At 43.0% G+C, this 21,895-nt stretch overlaps 1 protein-coding gene and 1 non-coding gene across 17 annotated transcripts in view; one reads left to right on the forward strand and one right to left on the reverse strand.

Annotated features, from left to right (window-relative positions):
- Unc13b (unc-13 homolog B) overlaps positions 1-21,895 on the forward strand; it is a 218,681-nt gene that overhangs the window by 151,761 nt on the left and 45,025 nt on the right. For 4 of the 16 annotated variants that reach the window (XM_006537786.4, XM_006537790.4, XM_006537788.4 and 1 more), the window contains exons 1-2: positions 9,460-11,770; positions 17,499-20,012. The exons of 11 other annotated variants lie outside the window; for them this stretch is intronic. In XM_006537786.4, the coding sequence (XP_006537849.1) occupies positions 17,750-20,012 (2,263 nt within the window). In that variant the 5' untranslated portion in view covers positions 9,460-11,770; positions 17,499-17,749. Of the gene's footprint in view, positions 1-9,459; positions 11,771-17,492; positions 20,013-21,895 lie in introns of those variants that run through there. One more of the 16 variants, XM_017320115.2, reaches the window with a different exon arrangement.
- Positions 3,196-3,257, reverse strand: Gm25010. Its single transcript, XR_003955467.1, has one exon. It is a non-coding gene; the product is annotated as a U7 small nuclear RNA (small nuclear RNA).

Genomic DNA, 21,895 nt, shown 5'->3' on the forward strand with positions numbered 1-21,895 from the left:
TTTCTTTTATAATTGTTTCCTCAATAAATGACACTACTAGTCACCCAAGCACAGAATCTCCCTCAAAATAAGATATGGATAAAACAGTTTGTTACAACATTTCATTCAGGGGACTGCCTTAGACCAAAGGTTATGACACCTTTTCACCATGCCTTATTTAATACCCAAGCACTTGATTGGTATTCATCTATTATTATATTTTGTTCTAGTTTCATGTCTTTTACTGTGATAAAAGACTCTAGCAAAAATCCACTTGGAGAAAATGTTTATTTTACCTCACAGTTCCATACAGTCCATTATTGAGGGGCTGCAGCAGCATGAGACAGCTAGTCACACATTCATAGTCAAGAGCAGGGAGAAGTGAGGAGAAATGAGTACATCCATGCTTACTTGCTTGTTCTCAGCTGGATTGATCCACTCTTTTACAGGTCAGTACCTTCTGCATTTGGTAATGGTGCTGCCAAAGTGGGCTGGATCTTCCTACATCAATTAAAGTCATTAAACAATCTCTTACAGACATGTTCACAGGCCATCCCAATTTCTTGAGACTCTTCCTAGGTGATTCTAGATTGTGTCAAGTTAACAATTAAAGTTAACCATCACACTCTGTGTGTGTGTGTGTGTGTGTGTGTGTGTGTGTGTGTGTCGGAGAGAGAGGGAGAGAGAAAGAAAGAGAAAGAAATCAGTAATAGTTCTGAAAGAATCTGTTTTGTTGGCTAAGTCTGACATAGCAGCAAGACATTTTACCAACGGAGCCTGTATTTCCCATTTCTATAAGAATACTGTCGTACAAGCTTGCAATTCCACCAACAATGGAGGAGTGTTTCTCTTTCTCCACATCCTCGCCAGCATCTGGAGGGCATCATCCTGAGTGAGGTAACAATCACAAAAGAATTCAAATGATATGTACTCACTGATAAGTGGATATTAGCCCAGAAACTTAGTATACCCGAGATATAAGATACAATTTGCAAAACACATGAAACTGAAGAAGAACAAAGACCAAAGTGTGGACACTTTTCCCCTTCTTAGAATTGGAAACAATCACCCATGGAAGGAATTACAGAGACAAAGTTTGGAGCTGAGACAAAAGGATGGACCATCTAGAGACTGCCATATCCAGGGATCCATCCCATAATTAGCCTCCAAACGATGACACCATTGCATACACTAGCAAGCGTTTGCTGAAAGTACCCTGATATAGCTGTCTCTTGTGAGACTAGGCCAGGGCCTAGCAAACACATAAGTGGATGCTCACAGTCAGCTATTGGATGGATCACAGGGCCCCCAATGGAGGAGCTAGAGAAACTATCCAAGGAGCTAAAGATATCTACAACCCTGTAGGTGCAACAACATTATGAACTAACCAGTACCCCGGAGCTCTTGACTCTAGCTGCATATGTATCAAAAGATGGCCTAATCGGCCATCACTGGAAAGAGAGGCCCATTGGACACGCAAACTTTATATGCCCCAGTACAGGGGAATGCCAGGGCCAAAAAATGGGAATGGGTGGGTAGGGAAGTTGGGGGGAGGGTATGGGGGACTTTTGGGATAGCATTGGAAATGTAATTGAGGAAAATACGTAATAAAAAAATTGTTAAAAAAAAAAAAGAATACTGTCAAATTAGATTAGAGCCAACCTTGACTTCATGATGGCCCTAATGGCATCTGTATAGATCCTATCTCCAGATAAGATCTTCACTGTACAAGGCTGTAGGAGTTAGGATTTCAGAGTATAAATTGGGAGGGCTGGCTTGCTTCCTTTCCCCTCCCCTCCCCTCCCCTCCCCTTCTCTCCCCTCCCCTCCCCTCCCCTCCCCTTCTCTCCCCTCCCCTCCCCTTCTCTCCTCTCCCCTCCCTCCCTCTCTCTTTCTTTCTTTCTTTCTTTCTTTCTTTCTTTCTTTCTTTCTTTCTTTCTTTCTTTCTTTCTTTCTTTCTTTCTTTCTTTCACAATTTGTTGTAGCCCTGCCTTTTTTGAACCAATTACCAAGAACTATGCAATTTATATATAAGGGCATCTTTAAGTTCTGAGAGCTGAGAAGTTCAAGATCAAAGTACTGGAAAGTTCATTGTACACACACACACACCCCACAGAGAGAGAGGGAGGGAGGAAGGGAGGAAGGGAGGGAGGGAGGGAGGAAGGGAGGGAGGGAGGGAGGGAGGGAGAGAGAGTAGAAGGGCTGGTGTTCAGGTACTATATATATATATATTTTTTTTTTTTTGTCTTGTGCTTTGAATGAAAATGACCCCCATAGGCTCATAGGAAGTGCTACTACTTGGAAGTGGTGTGGCCTTGTTGGAGTAGTTGTGACCTTACTAGAGCAAGTGTGTCACTGGGGATGGGCTTTGAGGTTTCAGAAGCCTAACCTAGGCTCAGTGGCTGCCTTGGCTTGGTTGGAAGGAGTGTTTGGAAGTGGTGGAAGAAACTCCAGGTCAGTGATGGGGTGCAAGCTCTGTAGTCTGCTCGAGATAGCTCTCTAGACAGTTTTCTGCTCCAGATAGCTCTCTGCTTGAAACGGCTCTCTGTTGAATTAATAATTAATTAATAAAACCTGGCACAGGGTTGCTACCCGCCTCAATGGTTTGTGTTCCTGAACAACACACACACACACACACACACACACACACACACACACACACACACACTTTAATATGCCTTAAGCAGCACAATAGCTGGGCGATTTGCCTACCTCCATGATGCTACCTCCCACTGATAATACTGAGTTACTCCTTAGTAATTCCTATGTTATATCTTGGCTGCTCTTAATTCCAATTAGTCAGCTGTTTGGGCCACATTTTCTTGGCCCAGAGCCTGGGGTACTTTCCTTGCTTCTCTGTCCCATGGCAGCCTTTCTTTCTCTCATAAGGCATGGTACATCTCTTTCTCCCCCTCCTGGTCCCAAGCCCAGGAATCCTAAAATCCCACCTCTGTCTGTCCCCAGCTATTGGCTATTGGCTGCTGGCATCTTTATTTACCAATCAGAAACCACTGGCGGATAGGAATGGGTTCCCAGAAACTATGTGCAGACCCTCTCCTGCAAACAGTTTTTGGGGAACATAATTAGCATTCACAATACAAGTAGCAGCTACAGCTCAAGACAACTCTTGGGTTTCCCAACCAAAGTCAGAAAACTGTTAAAACAATTCTTGGGGTTTCCTCTGACCAAAGTCTGAAAACATGCTAGAAAAACATTCTTGGGTTTTCAGAATAAAGTCAGAAAGCCTGCTAGAAAAATTCCAAAAGAGCTATGTTAGCACTCTAAGTAGCTTTTTGGGTTTCCAACCAAAGCCAGAAAACACACTAGAAAAAAATTTTGGGCTTTCTGACCAAAGTCAGAAAACCTACCAAATTAAAAAAAAGAACTGCAGTAGCTCTCCAGACAGCTCATCCTTTGCAGATCCAAAACCCAGTCCTTACATATCAGTTCAGTCATTTGCTCTAAGGTTCCCTTTTGATTATCCCAGGAGCCAGCATTTTATGACCTTAGCCCCTTCATTCTTAGAAAAAGACAGCAAGCACTTCTTTTTGAATGTAGCTAATGAATTCAGAGATCTGCCTGCCTTTGTAAACATAAACAATAAACTTAGCTGGGTAGGATCTTGCCCTGAGATTACCACTCCCTAAATCTCTTTATCTCTGTCCTTAATATCTTTCTGATAAGCTGGCTCTTTAGTGCAGCCTCTGCTCTTTTAGGTCCATGATGTCCTGCATATAACTCGTATTGCATTCTTATATTTTACATAGTTAGAAAATTCTGTAAAGGACAGCTCTTAACACTGATTTATATATTCTTGAACTCATGTTTTCCGAGTTCTTTCCCACAGCCTGAAGGGTTGTCCTAAAGGTCTCAGCGTCACAGAGACATGTTCTGGCTTCCCAGGATGTGCTGTGTCTGATTATTATGGAGTCATTAACCTTGGCAGAGAGGAGATTCCCCTGAAGGAGGAACATAAAGTAAAATATATACATTACTATACAAACAAGCCTTATGCCTACTCTCAGTGGAGGCATATGCCTTATGTCAACATTGATGGAGGCCCATGCTCTGCTGGCCCTGCTCCAGGGGTGACAATGGTGTCATGTCGTCCTGCCCACAGCCATGCAGGACTCTGCTAGTGGTACTCTTTTCCTGCTGCCTGCTGATCCCAATATAGACCTTCAGATACCTGTTCAGCACTATGTCTGCATCCTTCCCACTATGACAGTAATGGACTAAGCCTTTCAAGGTAAGCCAGCCACAACTAAATGTTTTGTTTTATAAGAATTGCCATGGTCATGGTATGTCTTCATATCAATAAAACTCTTAAGACAAAAGCTGGTACCAGGAGTGGGATAGTGCTATGATAGAATTTTAGAAAGTAGCCTAGAGATGGTTCTTGTGATATTTTGAAGAATGGAAAAATGTGGCTGTTTTCTGCCCTTGTCCAAAAAAAAAAACAAAAAACAAAAAAAAAAACAAACAAAAAAAAAACCTGCCTGAGGCCAAATTGAGTAGTTATGGATTAACAGCTCAGGCAGAGATTTCAAAACAGCCTAGTGTTGACTATGCTGTGCAATTATTAGTGATCAGGCTTATGTATAGCTATAATTAAAAAGGAGCAAGCTTAGCAAGGAAAAACGAAAAATGTGTATTTTGAGACTAAAAGGGGCACCAGGAAGTATAAACAGATAAGGAAAAGCCCTGTGCTAATTGGAATAAAGGGAGTAGTGACCCCACCATGCTAAGCTTCCAACTAGTGAAAAGGATTTTTTTTTAAGTGAAAAAGGGGGGGGGACTGGCGAGATGGCTCAGCAGGTAAGAGCACTGACTGCTCTTCCAAAGGTCTTGAGTTCAGCAACCACATGGTGGCTCACAACCATCCATAATGAGATCTGATGCCCTTCTGGTGTATCTGAAGACAGATACGGTGTGTACTTACATAGGACAATAAATAAATCCTTTAAAAAAGTGAAAAGGAATTAAAGAAAAACTTAGGGCTGTTCATGGTGGCACACACCTTTTATTCTAGCACTTCAGAGGCTGTCTTAGTCAGGGTTTCTATTCCTGCACAAACATCATGACCAAGAAGCAGGTTGGGGAGGAAAGGGTTTATTCAGCTTATACTTCCATACTGCTGTTCATCACTGAAGGAAGTCAGGGCTAGAACTCAAGCAGGTCAGGAAGCAGGAGCTGATACAGAGGCCATGGAGGGATGTTACTTACTGGCTTGCTTCCACTGGCCTGCTTTCTTATAGAACCCAAGACTACCAGCCCAGAGATGGTCCCACCCACAAGGGGCCTTTCCCTCTTGATCACTAATTGAGAAAATGCTGTACAGCTGGATCTCGTGGAGTCATTTCCCCAACTGAAGCTCCTTTCTCTGTGATAACTCCAGCCTGTGTCAAGTTGACACAAAACTAGCCAGTACAGAGGCAGAGTCAGGGGAATGTGAGTTTGAGGCCATTCTGGTTTACAGATAGAGTTCCCAGACAGCTAAGCTTAGACAGTAAAGGAAACCACCAAAAATAGAAAGCTGGTGGAAATGTATTTGAATGAGGGGAACATGTTCCAGTCCCAGAAGAACTTGGCTGCAGCTTGGGCCACCTGGTACTGGCTTTAGAATCAAGGATATAAGAAAAGGGTTAGGGAATCTCCCTCTGTGACTAAGGAAAGCTGCCGAGGCCCAGCATGTGACAGGGGTGTCCTTGCATGGAATTTCAGAGAGGCCATTTCATGAAGCTGTGAAGGTAAAGGCTGGATGGCCTTGGAGACCCCAGGAGGTTAGAGATGCCAGAATTATGGAATAGTTGCCGAGGAAAGCTGCTGACAGGGAGTGGAACCAGCCCGAGAGAGAGAGAGAGAGAGAGAGAGAGAGAGAGAGAGAGAGAGAGAGAGAGAGAGAGAGAATGAAAGAGAGAGAGAGAGAGAGAAATGTGCTGCAGTCAATCAGGATGGAAGGAGCTGAGGTCTGAAGAGCGCTGACATCAGACATGGAGATGCAGAGTCTGCGCAGCTGGGTTTCATTTCTGTTTGGTCAGGTGTTTCTCACTATGCTCCCTTTTGGAATGATAATGTATATATTATCATTGAAATATACATACATACATATACATATATATGCGCCAGTGTGTGTAGGAAGTATGTGACCTGGTTTTTTATTTTGATTTTATAGGGGGTTACAGCTGAGAGATTGCCATGAGTCTCAGAAGAGACGAGACTTTTAAACATGGTTGAACCTTGTAGAGATGGGGATTTTTGAAGTGGGGATGAATGACTTTTGCATTATGATATGGCTTTAAGCTTGTGGGGCCTGGGAATAGAATGTGGTGGTTCGAATGAAAATGTCCCCCATAGTCTCATAGGGAGTGGTGCTATTGGGAGGTATGGCCTTGTTGGAATAGGTTTGACTTTCATGGAGGAAGTGTGTTACTGAAGGTAGGCTTTGAGGTTTCAGAAGCCCAAGACAGGCCTAGTTACACTGTTTTCTTGCTGCCTGCCGATCCAGATGTAGAATTCTCAGCTTCCCTTCCAGCACCATGCTGCCCATCATGATGGTAATGGATTAAACTGCTGAACAGTAAGCTAGTTTTAGTTAAGTGCTTTCCTTTATAAGTTTCTATGGTCACGGTGTCTCGTCACAACAGTAAAATTCTGAGAGAAGTCTGGACGTTGTGACTTTTGATCAGAATTTGGGTGAAGAGAACATAAGCATGCATACCCCTTTAAGAGTTTTAAAACAAACATGAACTATTTAAAGCCCTTTTAATCATTTGGTTCTTGAATAGACAAAGCCTGTGGTAGTATCGACTGAAAACTGTACTACCTGAGCAGTTCGTTATTGTCTCTTTATGTTCAAGGTGCTAATCAAGCATGGTGCTTGACCTGATTGTAGAACTGAAGTTTGTCAGCAGTTTGTGATTCCTTAGCCCTGCCTTGAAGCTTGTCAGGTCTGATTTAGGCTGTGTGGCAGCTCTGTCTCAGCACATCAGTGAACTCAGCATATCTCTGCCAGGTTCATCATTCTTTTAGGGTGGCATGTTCCTAGGGCAAGAAAGAGGAACACCTCCCAATTGACCATCATTCTCTGCTTGTATATAGTTTCTGAATAGTTTGGGGAGAGCATAATTCTATAAGGAGAGAAAAAAATGACTTTTCTCAGCCACCAGAACAAACCATTTTCCCCACGCATAAAAGAAATCCCAGCTGTGTGGCCACATGTCAGCCTCTTCGTCATGTTTCTGGGTTTCTTAGTGGTAAAGAAGGAAAATAGTCACAAGCTGACTCCTATGTAAAATAGAACTTAGTTTTCCCATCCTTTGTATCCAAATTTATGACTGCCATTATGGGAAGACAAGATAGGTACCTCCTCATCCTGACCCAGCCAGTCTCTGGCAGTGACACCTGAAAACAGAGGCCAGGTTTGGAGTAGTCATGCTCTTTGCTTCTAACCTAGTTGTTTCTGATATCTATTTTTCCCTCCCTCCCTCCCTCCCTCCCTCCCTCCCTCCCTCCCTCCCTCCCTCCCTCCTTCCCTCTGTGTGTGTGTGTGTATGTGAATGAGTGAGGAAGGAGGGAGGGAGGGAGGGAGGGAGGGAGGGAGGGAGGCGTGAGAGCACAAGCAGTTGATTGTTTTAGAATGGTTATTTGAGGGAGAGTTATGTCTGGCGAGGCCCTTCTCAATAACCCTGTGATGCTATGTAATTAGTTTAGTTGAAGATTTTGTGCACCAGGTGGTCTTCTGACTAAGCCATCCATTCAGCTCCTCTTTAGAGCTCCTGCCACTGAACCTTCCTTCAACTCTGCGTGAGTGTCAGTGTCTCGTTTTAATTTCCATCTTGACTCATCTGTCTCTAGGCGAAAATTCCTGCAAAGATTTAAATTGGGAACCAGACCTTGAGAATGTCTGTTGAAAGTATCTCACAGTTTCTAGACAAATGCCTTTCCCTTCTTACCCCAAATCTGTTTTCCTAGCTCTGTCCAGCTAACTCCTGAGAAGGCTAGCTTTGAGGACATTTAACAGCTGAGGTGGGTACTGAGCTATTTCTTACTCAAAGAAAGGACGCCATCTTCTTAGCCTGCCTAAGATTGTTGAGGGTCAGTTCCACTGTGACAAAGGGAGCTCTACTGTTGCTCACATAGCCAAGGAAACAGAAATGTGCTGTCCATGCAGAGGAGGTGTAGTTATTCTGTGGTCATATGATGTCTGAAACTAAGCCCTGTAAGGTTGTAGCTGAAGGAGCCTCCCCTGTGTCACCAGAGCTTATGCTGATTGCTCTTTACCACATTTTATCTTCTGTATTAGTTAGTTATTCCATTGCTGAAACAAAGTACTTGACCAAACAATCAGCTTCTAGAGGATTGATTTATTTTGACCCAGTTTGAGGTTACAGTCTAACATAATGTGAAAGGCAAGGTGGCAGGGGCATGGGACAGCTGGTCACATCCAGTTAGCAGGCAGAGAGGATGCTGGGGTCTGGGACTGCAGACCATGCAATGGTAGCATTCAGGGCAGGCCTTCCTACCAAAAAAATGCCTTCACAGACAGGCCTGGAGGTAATATCATCCAGATGACTCTAAATGCTACCAAGTTGACAAGACTAACACTAGCATGTCCTCCTCACTCTTGCTTAAGCATGGGGTGGGCAGTGGTTAGCACAAGAATAGTTTGTAGTCAGAGACAGGAACACTAACCTGAAATTTGAAGGCTCTAATGGGAGATAACAAACTTTGTTGTGCTTCCTGATGTCTTAAACACCTCTCCCATTTTCTGAGACATTGTTTTCTACAAAACCAAAGCTTCTCAGGAGATGGGCTGGGTGCATTTGGACAGATGGACAAGACAGGGCCCATTATCCTTTGTAACACTGCCTGAGGCCTTGGCCAGGCCAGGCCCTGGAGCCCCGCTGGCGAATGGGGCATGAAGAGGATAGTGTCCTGCAACATCCTGGCTCTGAGAATCTTCCTTGTTCTTGATACTGTGAGCTTTTCCTCAATTTAGAATGCCTGGACCTCGTAAGGACAGTTACCACTCTTTATGCTTGGCTGCAGAGCTGTGAAAGGAATTGCGATTTAATCAGCCTTCCCTCTATTTGTGTTAAACCCTATACCTCTCCTGGCTTAAGCCTGGGAAACTCCACAGTAAATTGGCTGTGATTTCACTGAAATTTGACAGTTTTCAAGTTATTTTCTTCCTCTGTATTTAGATGTGGCTCTAGTCGTGCTGTCAGCCCTTATCTCTTCTGTCGTCGAGCCAGCTCCCAACTGGGTTAGGAGGTATCCGCACTGCTGTCAGCACTGGCTGCATAATGAGGTGGATGGTTAAGAAATGGCTTGTTTAGCATCTTTTAGAATCTAATTTTTCTGCCTTGACTGAGGGGGAAGCAATGTTATTGGAAGAAGGCAGCAAGGAGGCAAATGCTGGCTCCAAAGCCAGCCCTTTCTCCCTGGGATCTTGGATAAGATATGGGAATCATGACTGATTTTAAAATCTTGTTTTGAGCCAGACATGATGGCTCAGGAACATGTAATCCTAGCACTAGGAGGCTGAAGCAGGAGGATCACTGCAAGTTCAAGGCTAGCCTGCCTACAGAGTAAGAAACTGCCTCAAAAAGCCAAAATTAAATTAATAAAAGCGTTAACAGTGACAGATCTTAGGATAGTCCCCATTGACATATGCTACCTGGTTTCTGGGCTAGATGGGCGAGATTCTTCTGTGGATTGTCACAGGTATGTAATGCTGAATCAATGAAGTTTGCCTCCTCAAATTTTCTCTGAGACCTGAAGAAGAGGATGGCTTTTCTCATTGTGCCAGGCTAAGGGAAGGCAGAAGAGAAGCAGAGTGACTGGGTTGTCACTGTAGTTCAGGGCTAGGCACAGCAAACAGTGTTTCCCCATCTTTTTGGCGGCTGCAGAGTGGACGAAGGCAATGTTTCATGTACCTGGTTCTCTGTGTCCCAGAGCTTCAATGATACCTAGGTTAAACTAGGTTAAAATATATTACAGCAATCGATTTGAGTGTTCTTTGAAGATAAAGATACTTGATTTCCTAGTACATCCTACCCAGAATGGTAGCATTGTTGGGATTAGGACAGCACGAGAACCACTGAACTAGAAAATCTTTATAGAGATGGGGCTGCTGTTGGTGCAGGCAAGCTGGATATTGGGGACCATGAAAATAGAACTCTGTACCTCAGACAGCTTTTGATGGATGCTATATCAATTTGGATTGCCAAGGTCAGAATTCTGGATTCTAAATTAGTCTTTGGTCTTGACTGCTGTAATTGAGAGTTCATTTTGGTTTACTCAGTTTCCCCTCCTCCCTGGTCACTGTATTGACATAGCCTAAAGGAATTCTTTTATAGTAGCTGTAGTAGCTAGTTTTGTGTCAACTTGACACAGGCTGGAGTTATCACTGCGAAAGGAGCTTCAGTTGAGGAAATGCCTCCACGAGATCCAGTTGTAAGACATTTTCTCAATTAGTGATCAAGGGGGAAAGGCCCCTTGTGGGTGGTGCCATCTCTGGGCTGGTTGTCTTGGGTTCTATAAGAGAGCAAGCTGAGCAAACCAGGGGAAGCAAGCCAGTAAGTAACATCCCTCCATGGCCTCTATATCAGCTCCTGCTTCCTGACCTGCTTGAGTTCCAGTCCTGCATCCTTTGGTGATGAACAGCAATGTGGAAGTGTAAGCTGAATAAACCCTTTCCTCCCCAACCTGCTTCTTGGTCATGATGTTTGTGCAGGAATAGAAACCCTGACTAAGACAGTAGCTGTTCAAAGAAACTGTTTGAGGGTGTGGATTGGGAGAAAATGGCACCATTTGGTATGAACTGCACTTGGGCACTGTCTCTGTCCTTCAGCTTCTCTTCTCTAAAGGCTGATGTAGTGAACCAACCTAGAGCTTATTTTAGTGGAAGAGAAAACTGTCTTCGCATTGTGCTCTAGCAGTTTCTTCCCGTATTCTGAGTTCCCCCTGAGATTTGGAGCTCCTCAAAGTATAGGGCTCTGTGCCACATCTTTCTTAAGTCTATAGCTTAGACAGGAGGGGGGTATATAGATAGGAGAGAAGGAAGAAAGAGAGGGAGGAGAGAATGAAGAAAATGGGGGAGGGGAGAGAGAGTAAGATTTATATTTAGCAAGAGGGAGAGACACTCACCAAGGGTGTGTGAGTGAGCTTGCTGGCAGGATTGTGTGTGCGTGAGTGTGCTGGGAAGGGGGTGTGTGCCAGCAGCGTGTGAGGAGGGCTGGTGCCCTATGGGAGAGTGCAGGCAGGCAGGAAGCAGCTGGAGAGGAGGAGGAGCAGAAGCGAAGCGGAGCTGCCCTGCTTTCCTCTCAGACTCAGAGCTGAAAGGATTGAGTTAGAATTCCACATCCAGTCGAAGTTTGGCTGCTGTTGCCTTCAGCAGCCTGGTCTTCAGAATCACCCCTCAGCAGAGAGGTGCGGACCAGACTGGATTCCTAGATTTGCAGCTACCAGACTCCTGCCCCGCCTTCTCTGAGGGGATTTCTGTGCTAGGCATTGTTCCTATCATCAACTTTGCACGGAGGAGCCAGCCAGCTGGGTGCAACTGAGAATAATAGCTCCTTGGCTGTTTGTGGCTTAGGCAGAAGCTCTTATTGCTGAAGCTCCTTATTGCTGTGCTCAGAAAGTTCATCCTGTGGCTCCTCTCTCAGTCTGAGGCTTCTGAATGGATGGCTTCTTAAAGGCAGCATTGGCGTTCTAAACTTGAGAATCTGTGGCTTTAATTTTTTCCCTTTTAATTTCCTTAACCTTATTTTGGTTTCAGCAACAAGGTAAGTGATGCTGAATGTATGATTGACTCTGGACGACAGACAGGCGGGGACAAAAGCAAGCTTTTGTGGGTGGAATGTGGAACAGCTACATTAATTATGTAACTGCTTGAGCCAAGTTGCTGGTGGGGGTCATTATAATGAGTGAATAAGAGCATACTCAGCACTGGGGCTGGAATCCTCACATGCACGTGTCTGTGTGCTGGTAATCTGGCCATCCAGTCGTCCTGGGCATGCTGCTGTATGTCTACAACTAACCTATCGAGCCCATTGAATGTCTGCATAGTTTCTGTCTTGATACGTCTATGTGTAATTATATATAACTTACCTACCTGTCCTCAACTATATATACATTGCATATAGACAACCATTTTATTCCTCTTCTATGAATACATATAAGCTATCTCTGTGTACATTCATATACAGAGATCATCTGTCCCTCCATGCATTTATACATGTACTTAGGTAACCTTCCTGCTTTTAGGTATATTCAGAAACCTTTCAATCTTTCTTCTGTACATGTGTGGGGCTATATTTTCTTGTCTGAAGTGTACATGCCTCTCATGTGTGCAAATGCCATATAAACATAAATGTCTATCCTGAGTTTTCCCAGCCTTGAGTGTGTGTACACATGCATATAATTGTTTATTTATGTGTATAGTGAAAGAGCCCTAACTTTGTAAATTGAAAACTTACTTAATACTAACTACTCTTTCTCAGTGACCTTGTTCAAGTCTAACTCACCCTCTCTAAGTTCTATTTCTGTCCTCTAATTATCAAAATAATTCTTCTTGGCTTATAGAGTTGTAATAATAAGTAAAAATCATATAAACTGAAAATTTTAAATAAACAAATCTTTTGCCATCATTATTTGCTCCTTTAGTGGACCCTGCATCTAGATGCATTGAGATTACACTCTTATTCATGCAAGGTCTTCAAACCTTCCATGTGAATGGGTAGCCTCTTTTGAAGTAACCATGCTTGTCTTGTAGTTTTGCCCAGAATGTTGGAAAGAAGCTACACAGAGCTACAGGATATTGAGAAATGGTTGGATTGAGAAGGAAAAAAGGTCTCATCTTCTACAGTTAGGAGTTGGTCTTTGGTTCTTTACAGCCTTAAAGAGGATTGAACTGTCCACAAACAGAAATGAGCTACTTCCAATTAAGATCAAAGTAAACAGATAAAAAAAGATGAGCAAACTAACAGAGCAGTTTGCTGTCACTAAGATAATACTGTTACTACTTTCTGTACAGAGTACCTGCTATCAGGGTTTGAAGGCTATTTAGGATATTCCCTACCTCATATTTCTAGATCCATGTTGTCCATTATGGTCGCTACTGGCCACATGTGACTGTTTATTCTACTTTGGTTTTTTGTTTGTTTATTTGTTTGTTTTTAAACAGAGTCTCATTAGCTCAGATTGACCTTGAAGTGTCTACATAGCTGAAGATGACTTTGAATTCTTGCTCCCCTATCTTCACCTCCCAAGTACTGGGAGTGGGCCAGTGAGTTGGCTCTGTGGGAAGAAGCACTTGCATTCATGTCTAATGGCCTAATGATCTGGTCCCCAGATCCTACAAAGGGAGAACCAAATCCCACTTGAACCATGGCACATGTATACTTACTCTCTCTCTCTCACACACACACACTTGGATTACAGGCAGGTGCTACTATGCCCAGCTAGTTGAGATGTGCTGGATATAATACATGTAATTCAAGGATTTAGTATAAAAAGGAATATAAATATACACTTAATGATTTTATATTGATTACATGTTGCAATAATATTTTGGATTTGGGGTTGATAACACATTTAGATTAATTTTACATGCTTCTTTTTACTGTTTTATATGTCTGCTAGGGAAGAACACCAACACAAGGATCAGGGAAGCTTTTCTTGCTAGAAGGGCAAGTGGAAGCACGTCAAGTGGGAGCCCATCACCACAGAGCCCATCACAACAAACAGAGCCCATCACAACAAACAGAGCCCCATCACCACAGCGCCTATCAATCACTACAGAGTCCATCAATCACCATAGAGCCCATCAGTCACCACAGCACCTATCACCACAGCGCCCATCAATCACTACAGAGTCCATCAATCACCATAGAGCCCATCACCACAGTGCCTATCACAGCAACACTGGGGCTTCTCTTCACCAGCCTCATATACTGGACAGATACTAGCTACCTGGAAGCCTGGTAATTTTTGTTTTAAATAAGTTTCAGGAAATTATGAATAAATATTCTTAAGAAGAAATTTACTACTTAGTTTTACAATGGAAACAAGTTTTTGGTCATCAGGCTACAAGGAAACTTGGACTTTGAAGTTTTCATATTATCATGGAAACACAGGTAGATCAGAAAAAGTAGGAGACTGGGATTTTAATCCAGCTATACCATCAGTTTCTCATCAGCTTCTCACTGGGTGCCAGAATCTGTAATGAGACCCTGCACCAGGCATTAGGAATTTAGAGATAAATGAAGAAAAATTTCTTGGTAATATGGTTCATACCCATAGTAGGCCCTTAAACAAGAATCTCCCCCTCAGTAAGAATGAAGATGTCCTTCTACTTCAGGGGTCATTATCTTGGTAAGTGGGCTTTTGAGAAGCTGGAGTGCTTGCTCCACCTAGTACTGTACTTTCAAGTTAGAAATGTAGAAAAAAAAATGTTGCAGTAGCCAAACAGAACCAGTCCATAGGTAGGTAGAGCACAGCAATGTTGAGAGAGTGCAGAGCCAAAGCCTTAGGCTGTGGGCCTTGATCTCTTTCTTCCTGACAAGATACTCTAGGACTTGACTCTTTCCCAAAAGTTGACATCCTAAGCGTACCTCATCTATGGTGGGCTATGGCTGCCTACCATAAGTGCTCTCCTCTCACCATATTTACCTCACAACATAGTTAGTAAACGGCCCAGGTTTTATATATCCTTGATTTTGAGGGGAGGGGTCCTCAGCGTTTTTGGTCTCTGCCCTTGAGATCCTTTCACAGAAATGAGAGACTGCTTGATATGTATGTTTATAGACTCTTTGCCTGTTTCCCAGAGGTCTGTGGCTGTTTCCTTCAAGCCAAAATTTGGGTCAGAGGCTTTTTTTTTTAAAACGAGATAGTCACATTCTTAATTATGTTTCTCTGACAAATCAGAGAGAGGGGTAAATGAATCAACCATTTAAGAATACTGAAACGTGTTTCTCTTGATGTCGTTTTAGTAGGTTGGTGCTGATGAAATATAGTTGAAATATCTACTCCCAGCTCTAATTCTTAGGTTTCCATCATTAAATCTGTAGCTTTCTGATTACTTCAGTTTCCTTTCCTGTGTCTCCTTTTCAAACACAGCGAGCTCCTGAAGGACAGCCTTATTTTTTCCAGCATCAAGCATTCCTTAGGGGGAAAGCCACAGAAATGTACACCCATTTCAGAGTATGTGCATGAAGTTGAGTGAGTTGACTGCAGTGGATAGGCCAACTGTCAGGTAGAATGACAGCACAAACACTTCAGTATCAACTAGGGGCCTGAGTTTAAGCAGAGAATGCGCCAAAGCCTCCTTATCCCAACCTCAAGGAAACAGCCTTACCTGTTCTGTGTATCACTCCTCCTTGTTACTCCTGTAGTAAGTGCTTGCTTTTTAAATTACAATTTGTCAATGACATATATCACTTCATAATGTCATTCATTCTCATCCATTCTTCATCTCCCTAAGTGATACCATATTAAAGAGTAGAGGCTGTTTCTTATATTCCTGACATATAGCTTAATGCCTGGTATCTCCCTTATGTATTTATTAATTTGAGTTGACTTGGAGATCAAATGGTCCTTCTGCATGGCCCCTGCCATCCCATTCAGTAGTAGCAAAGAGAGATTGAGGAAGAAGGCTGGCTTGAGTCTCCTGGCCCCACACGTTGCCCATTTTCTGATAGTCCATTGAGCTCTGAGCACAGTGACTAAGTAACCCTCAGGTAACACAATGAGCTTATCTCCTGCCTCAGAGCCTAAAAACCAAGATGACCAAGTAATCTTGTCAGTATATATTTCTTAAATTCAGTTCATAGAGAGGCAGTGGTTACCAATCAAGAAAGGTTTGAAGGGTTTTGTTTGTTTGTTTAATATGGAAGCAAGCCTCTGTTTGGAGCTGGGAGAAGCTGCTATGAGCCTGGTTTCTTGAGATCCAACATAAAGTAGTAATGGGTGGATTGGATTTGTTTGTGGCCTCAGAAAATATGTAATTGACTTAGATGAGGAGTTCTTTGTTAGAGTTCTTATAGGAGTGGGAGAGAAGGCCAGGAGATAGGAAATGGGAATTCATCTAGTTTCTGCCTCTTGGTTCTTGACCTAGTTCTCTCCAGTAAAAACACCAGCTCTTCTTTCCCCAAGTCCTATGACTCGTCCTGCTACTCTGTCCTGGGAGGTACAGCACTTTTAGATTTCAGGCCCATAGACTCATTGTAGATTAGGTGACTTTTCTTTAAAATGAGTTGCTATTAGGTCAGCTTTTGTTCTTTAAGGCAATTTCTCTCTTTTAGTAAGGATTTAGAAGACTTAAAAATCATGAGAAAATCTTTTTATTTATTTATTTATTTTTCAAAAGATTTTTATTCATTTATTATATGTAAGTATACAGTAGCTGTCTTCAGATCGCATTACAGATGGTTGTAAGCCACCTTGTGGTTGCTAGGATTTGAACTCAGGACCTCTGGAAGAGCAGTCAGTGCTCTTAACTGCTGAACCACCACACCAGCCCCAAGAAAATCTTTTTTAAAAAAAAACCAAGGAAATGATCCCATGTCAAATAACTTAATGGTAGTGTGTCTCCCACTAGTTCATGTTGTCTCTTGCAGGATAGCCTTGTAGGACCATAGAGTATTGGTAGCCCCATGCATCCCCTGAGTCTCTGTTTCTTTCTTGTACTTTCCACTCTGCACTTCAAAGCAAAGTACCCTGTGTAATATAACCAACTCTCTGCTTGTACCATGCATTGCTGTACTCTGACAGGTCAGAGGGTTAGCATCCCTCTGTTACTTGATCAGTACAGTCATGTAGATAGAGTGCCTTGAAGGATCCATTGTCCCTGTAGTGAGCCTATTATTTTTAGGTTTTTAGCTGTCTGCCCTATTAGATTTAAATATATTAAGTGCTATCTGAGTTCTGGACATTGCTGTACCTATACTTTACCACATTATTCTGGGATTAGCTGTAGTAGTAACTTTTCCTCCTTCAAAAACTTGCCATGGTCTCTTTTCCAAGTGAATGGTTGCTATCATCAAACAACGATGAACTATAGAAGATCTGAATCCTCACCAGAAAAACAAAATGGATAAGAAAGAAACTTCTCGTGTTTTGTCTTTTCACTTCATTTGTGGATGTTAAACATCTCCTTGTTCATCCTTGAGTCAGATTCCAGTGCTGAATTTTGTTTTTGTAAAGGTTTAACTAGGCAGTCACTAACTGACCTTACTTTTCCTTACCCACTTCCCAGCAGCTTGTCTCAATACTGTTTTTGTACTTGTTAAGAACATAAAAGACTTGATTTGGTTTTGAATCGATATTTTAAAAGGAGCCAAGGAAAGAGCCCTGATGCCTACAGCTTTTAAGGCGAAGGTTGGAGGGCTGCTCAGGCTGACTTCTTACTGTCTTTGAAGGCATTGTTCTTAGCCTTGCTTGACAGCTTGGTCATATTTGAGTTTCCGGTTTCTCTTTTATCTGAGTGTACTGTTCTTTTTTCATGAGCTACAGGATAAAAGCCAAGCCAGGATCCAGAGGCTTGTGTCAGGTTTGAGACCTATACATGAGGTCATTCCAGGCAATACTGTGGCTGAGCCTGAGGCTTCAACTAGCAATAGTCGTTAAAAGCCAATCCAAAATAAGAAAGGAAGGAAGAAGGAAAGAAAAAGAAGGACTAGGCTCTTCGGAGACCATTTCTGTTCAGCATCCCCACAAGAAATAAAAGGAAGAGGCATAGAGCCATCACCTCTTCTGCGGGGGAAATGAAGCGACTGTTGAGAGAGTCTGAGGAGGAAATCATGCTGACGTTGGGACCTTCATCCAGCCTCTCCCCAGATAAGGTCAGGGCAGAGACTGTATGCAGTGTCAAGAGCAAGTCCACGGGTCCTACTGGATCCCTGCCAGAGGACAACTTCCCACTCCCTTGCTGTGACTCCACCACTAGTGGAGAAAGAGATGGGGACCTGCCCCAACTTTGTAGCTTTGAGCAGCAAGCCAATAACCAACCTTCTCTGGCCTCCACTGCCTGTGCTTCAGGATCTGACTCTCGGGAACTCTCACCTGCCAGTATAACAAACTGTTCAGATCCTTCAGAGAGAAACCAAGCCAGGCCCATTTTGCCTAGGGGTCCTGGCCAGAGATGTAGGTATGAACAGCAAGAGCCTCTGGGAGATGTAGTAGAATATATCATCAGAGAACTGCAAGGTATCAGTCGTCTTCAGTCTGAGATTGCTGAGCTGCAACAGCACTTGAACCAAGTCCAGGGCTCTGTGGATGAAGTGTCTAGCTGTGTAGATTCAGTACTGAGTGAAATAGAAGGCTTGCACGTAGGTAGCAGCTCCCTGGGCAAAGTGTGCAGTGGGGAAAAGGCTCAGGAACTCCATGTAGAAAGATCCAGAGAGGAAGCCATTCTTTATCTATATGGACTTCCTGAACATGATGGGGAAAACACTATGGAACTGGTGGACAACTTTCTAGCAAAGCACCTCTGTGTTAATGGCATGCAGTGCAACAGGTATATCCAAGAGGCATACAGAACAGGCACAGCTCCTGCCCCCCGGCCTACTGTGGTGAAACTTGTCCATCTAGAGCACAGAGACCTCATCTTGCAAAAATCCATCCTCTTGCAGAGTGTGGGGGTCAGGGTTGCTACCAGAGAGGAACCAGTGTGGTCAGAAGGGTGTGAGGATCCCCCAAAGGAGTCTTTATCATGCTTGCAACAACTTCAAGACCACAGTTGGAACTCTTTAAATCAGGATAAACCAGCTCTTCGGCTAGAAACAGGGAACAGAAAACAAATGACAGAACCACACCAGATAAGGACTCAGAATCAACAAAGAGGACCCCAGGCTTCTGAGCATCAGGGCCCTCGTTTACTACCAAAGGATGGCTTAGCAAAACAGAGTGATGTGTCTAAGTTGCAGGAGGAAGTAAAAGGAACATCAGGAGCATCCTGGGTAACCAGTGATTGTTGTGGTGAACTTTCTCTCCTCCATCCACTTGAGGGGTCTTCCTCAGTGTTAATCTCAAAAGAGGAAGATTGTGAAAAATTACAGATTTTCAAACAGGGCAGACAAGAACATGAGGCATGTAAGGTGACAAAGCTACAAAGTGATTGCAGCAATTCAATTAAGGACAGCAGTTGCCTTTCACTGTCTGGACCACTGAAAGCAGATATGGTAAACACAGAGGACAAGATGCTAGGCTGTGAAGCTGGACTTGATATTCTGAGCCCAAAGCAGCTGGAGGACCTTTTGGCAGACAAGTCTAGAAGGTTTGCGACTCTGAGTCCTGACAGCACGATGGAGGAAGTGATCATAGGGCCTGAGACTTTGAGTAACATGGTTCATATTGACCTGAATGAAGAAGAGAACTGTACTGCCCAGGTTCTTAAGGATGTCTTTGATAAGTCCTCACGTGTTCTGGCTGACTCCCAGGAGGATGAAGATGTAGAAATTAAATTCCACACAACTAAGCTGAGTCGAGCAATCCAGCACTTTCGTTTGGCTCTGCAGGGGGTATTTCAGAAGCTGGAGAACAATGGGTCCATCAGTCCTGAGGACCTGGAAAGCAACGAGAGTGGTTCCCAGTCAGAGAACAGTGATAGACTTCTTTGGACAGTAAGTTCAGGAGGTGCCCACGATTGTTCAGTGGAGAGTCCAGCAAGTCAGGGAAGTGAGAGCTTGCTCAGTGTGGTTTCTGGTGGAGTAGGCATCTCTATACAGGGTGATCAGACATCTCAAGCACCAAGCAACTTCTCTCTTGCTTCTAACAACTCACCTTTTGCAAACTCACTGCTCAGTTTCCCTCTCGCCCCATGTCTGGGAAGCGAGACTTGTTCCAGGCCTGACTCTCCTAATCAAGGCAAACTGAGTTTAGAACAAGTATGTGCAGAGACCATTTACCTTAACAAATGCATCAACAATTTTAAAAACGTTCTAAGAGAGAAAAGACTGAGGCAGAAAAAACTTTTGCAAGAGCTAGTACAGACGGCAAGCCATCTTTCAGTAGAAGACATCCCCTCAGGTACTCTTGAGTGTCTGTGTAATGTGGCTCGCTATGGCATTCAGCTGCATTGTGGCAGGCTTAACAAAGCAATGGGGTTGGTTCATATCTTGAATCGGTGTAGATTATTTTAATACAGACTTAAATCTTTGGGAAATAGAAGGAAAGAGGGTGCTAAGGTTAGGAGGGAGGTTTTAGTTTCTGTCCTTAAGCCATTTCCAGTCTTTTTGGGAAGTAGCCTTTCAAAAGAGGAAGGACCATTTGGGTCACAGTAGACTGTAGATTAGATGTGGGAAGCAAGATTGAGAAATAAAGCACATTTATTCTGTCTCACAGGGACAGAATTTTATGTTCCATTTTTAAATGCCTTTTCATGGTCTTCTTTGAAAGATTCCCATCTCCCTAGTAGTTGATGGTATTTCTCCATGGTCACTTGAATTTCCTTACCTCTGCCTCTACTTGTCTAGATCCTAGTTCTGGCCCTACACTGAGCCTTACTTCTGAGTCAGAGCACCTAGGAGCTGCCTACTTAGCAGTGCTGACCTGACCCTGTCTGAAGGCCCAGCTGCCTTCCGTGGGCCATACTCCCCTTCTGCCTTCCCTAGCTACCTGAGAACCAAAACAAAATGTTAATTTTAACTGCAGGAAATAAAAGACTTTGTTTCTAGGCAGTATGGAAATCTGTAGTTTTACATTTTCTTCTCCCAATCAAAATTAAATTTATCCAAAGAGCATATGCTATATTTATCCAATTTTAAATGTAAATGGGGTTATCCTCTTTTGCATATAACCTGATTAGGTTTCCCAAGACAAAATTAAAATGAAGAAATATATCTTACTAGCAGAAGTGTAAGATAAGAAACATATCTTACTGGCAGAAGTGTAAGGGATCAGGTGCTCATACAATGTTGATGGGATACGATGAGATGGTATAACTTCTAAGGAAAGCATTTGAGAAAATGTATCAGGGTTATAAATATATGCACCTTTAGAGTCCTCAGCCTTGCTTCCAGGAATGTATCCTGCAGACATATTTCTACATGCGGAAGTGGCATATGTACAAGGTTATTTTTGAAGTATTGTTTTTAATAGTAAGGAGTGAAAAACAACCTAAATGTCCTTTAACTATATGATGAAATAAAATTCTGGCACAAACAAACAATGGAATGCAGTTCCATGGAGCTATAAAAAGCTGGGGTAGCTCTTTATTCAAATGGAAAGCTACCTAATCTTTGTCTACCTAAAAACCAGCATAGTGCGGAATGGTGTGTGTGAGATGCTTCCATTCTATAAAAAGAAAGAAACACATCCCCTTAGGCTGTGTGATGACGCACGCCTTTAATCAGAGCACTCGGGAGGCAGAGGCAGCGGATTTCTGAGTTCAAGGCCAGCCTGGTCTACAGAGTGAGTTCCAGGACAGCCAGGGCTATACAGAGAAACCCTGTCTCGAAAAACCAAAAATAAAAAGAAAGAAAGAAAGAAAGAAAGAAAGAAAGAAAGAAAGAAAGAAAGAAAGAAAGAAAGAAAGAAAGAAAGAAAGACAGACAAGGAAGGAAGGAAGACAAGGAAGGAAGGAAGGAAGAAAAGATACTTGAGAAACTGGTTTAGTCATGTATTACTTGACAGAAATACAGCCTGAGAAATGCACTATTGGAAACCTCCTCACTGTGTGAGCATTAAAGTATATACACACAAACCTAGATGGTATATAGTCTACAGTAGACCAAGGTCATGTGACATAAACGTTGTTATATGTATGCTGTAGTTCACTTGAATGGTACGTAGCAGATGACCATATATGATTCTCCATGGGAGATAGACTATTGGGTAAAATACTAGTGAAATGGGATGGAGGTGTTTTTAATTTTTTTTAAAATACTGTATACCTCTTCAATATTTAAGGA

This window comes from Mus musculus, chromosome 4 (genome assembly GCF_000001635.26).
Source record: "Mus musculus strain C57BL/6J chromosome 4, GRCm38.p6 C57BL/6J".
Classification (NCBI taxonomy): domain Eukaryota; kingdom Metazoa; phylum Chordata; class Mammalia; order Rodentia; family Muridae; genus Mus; species Mus musculus.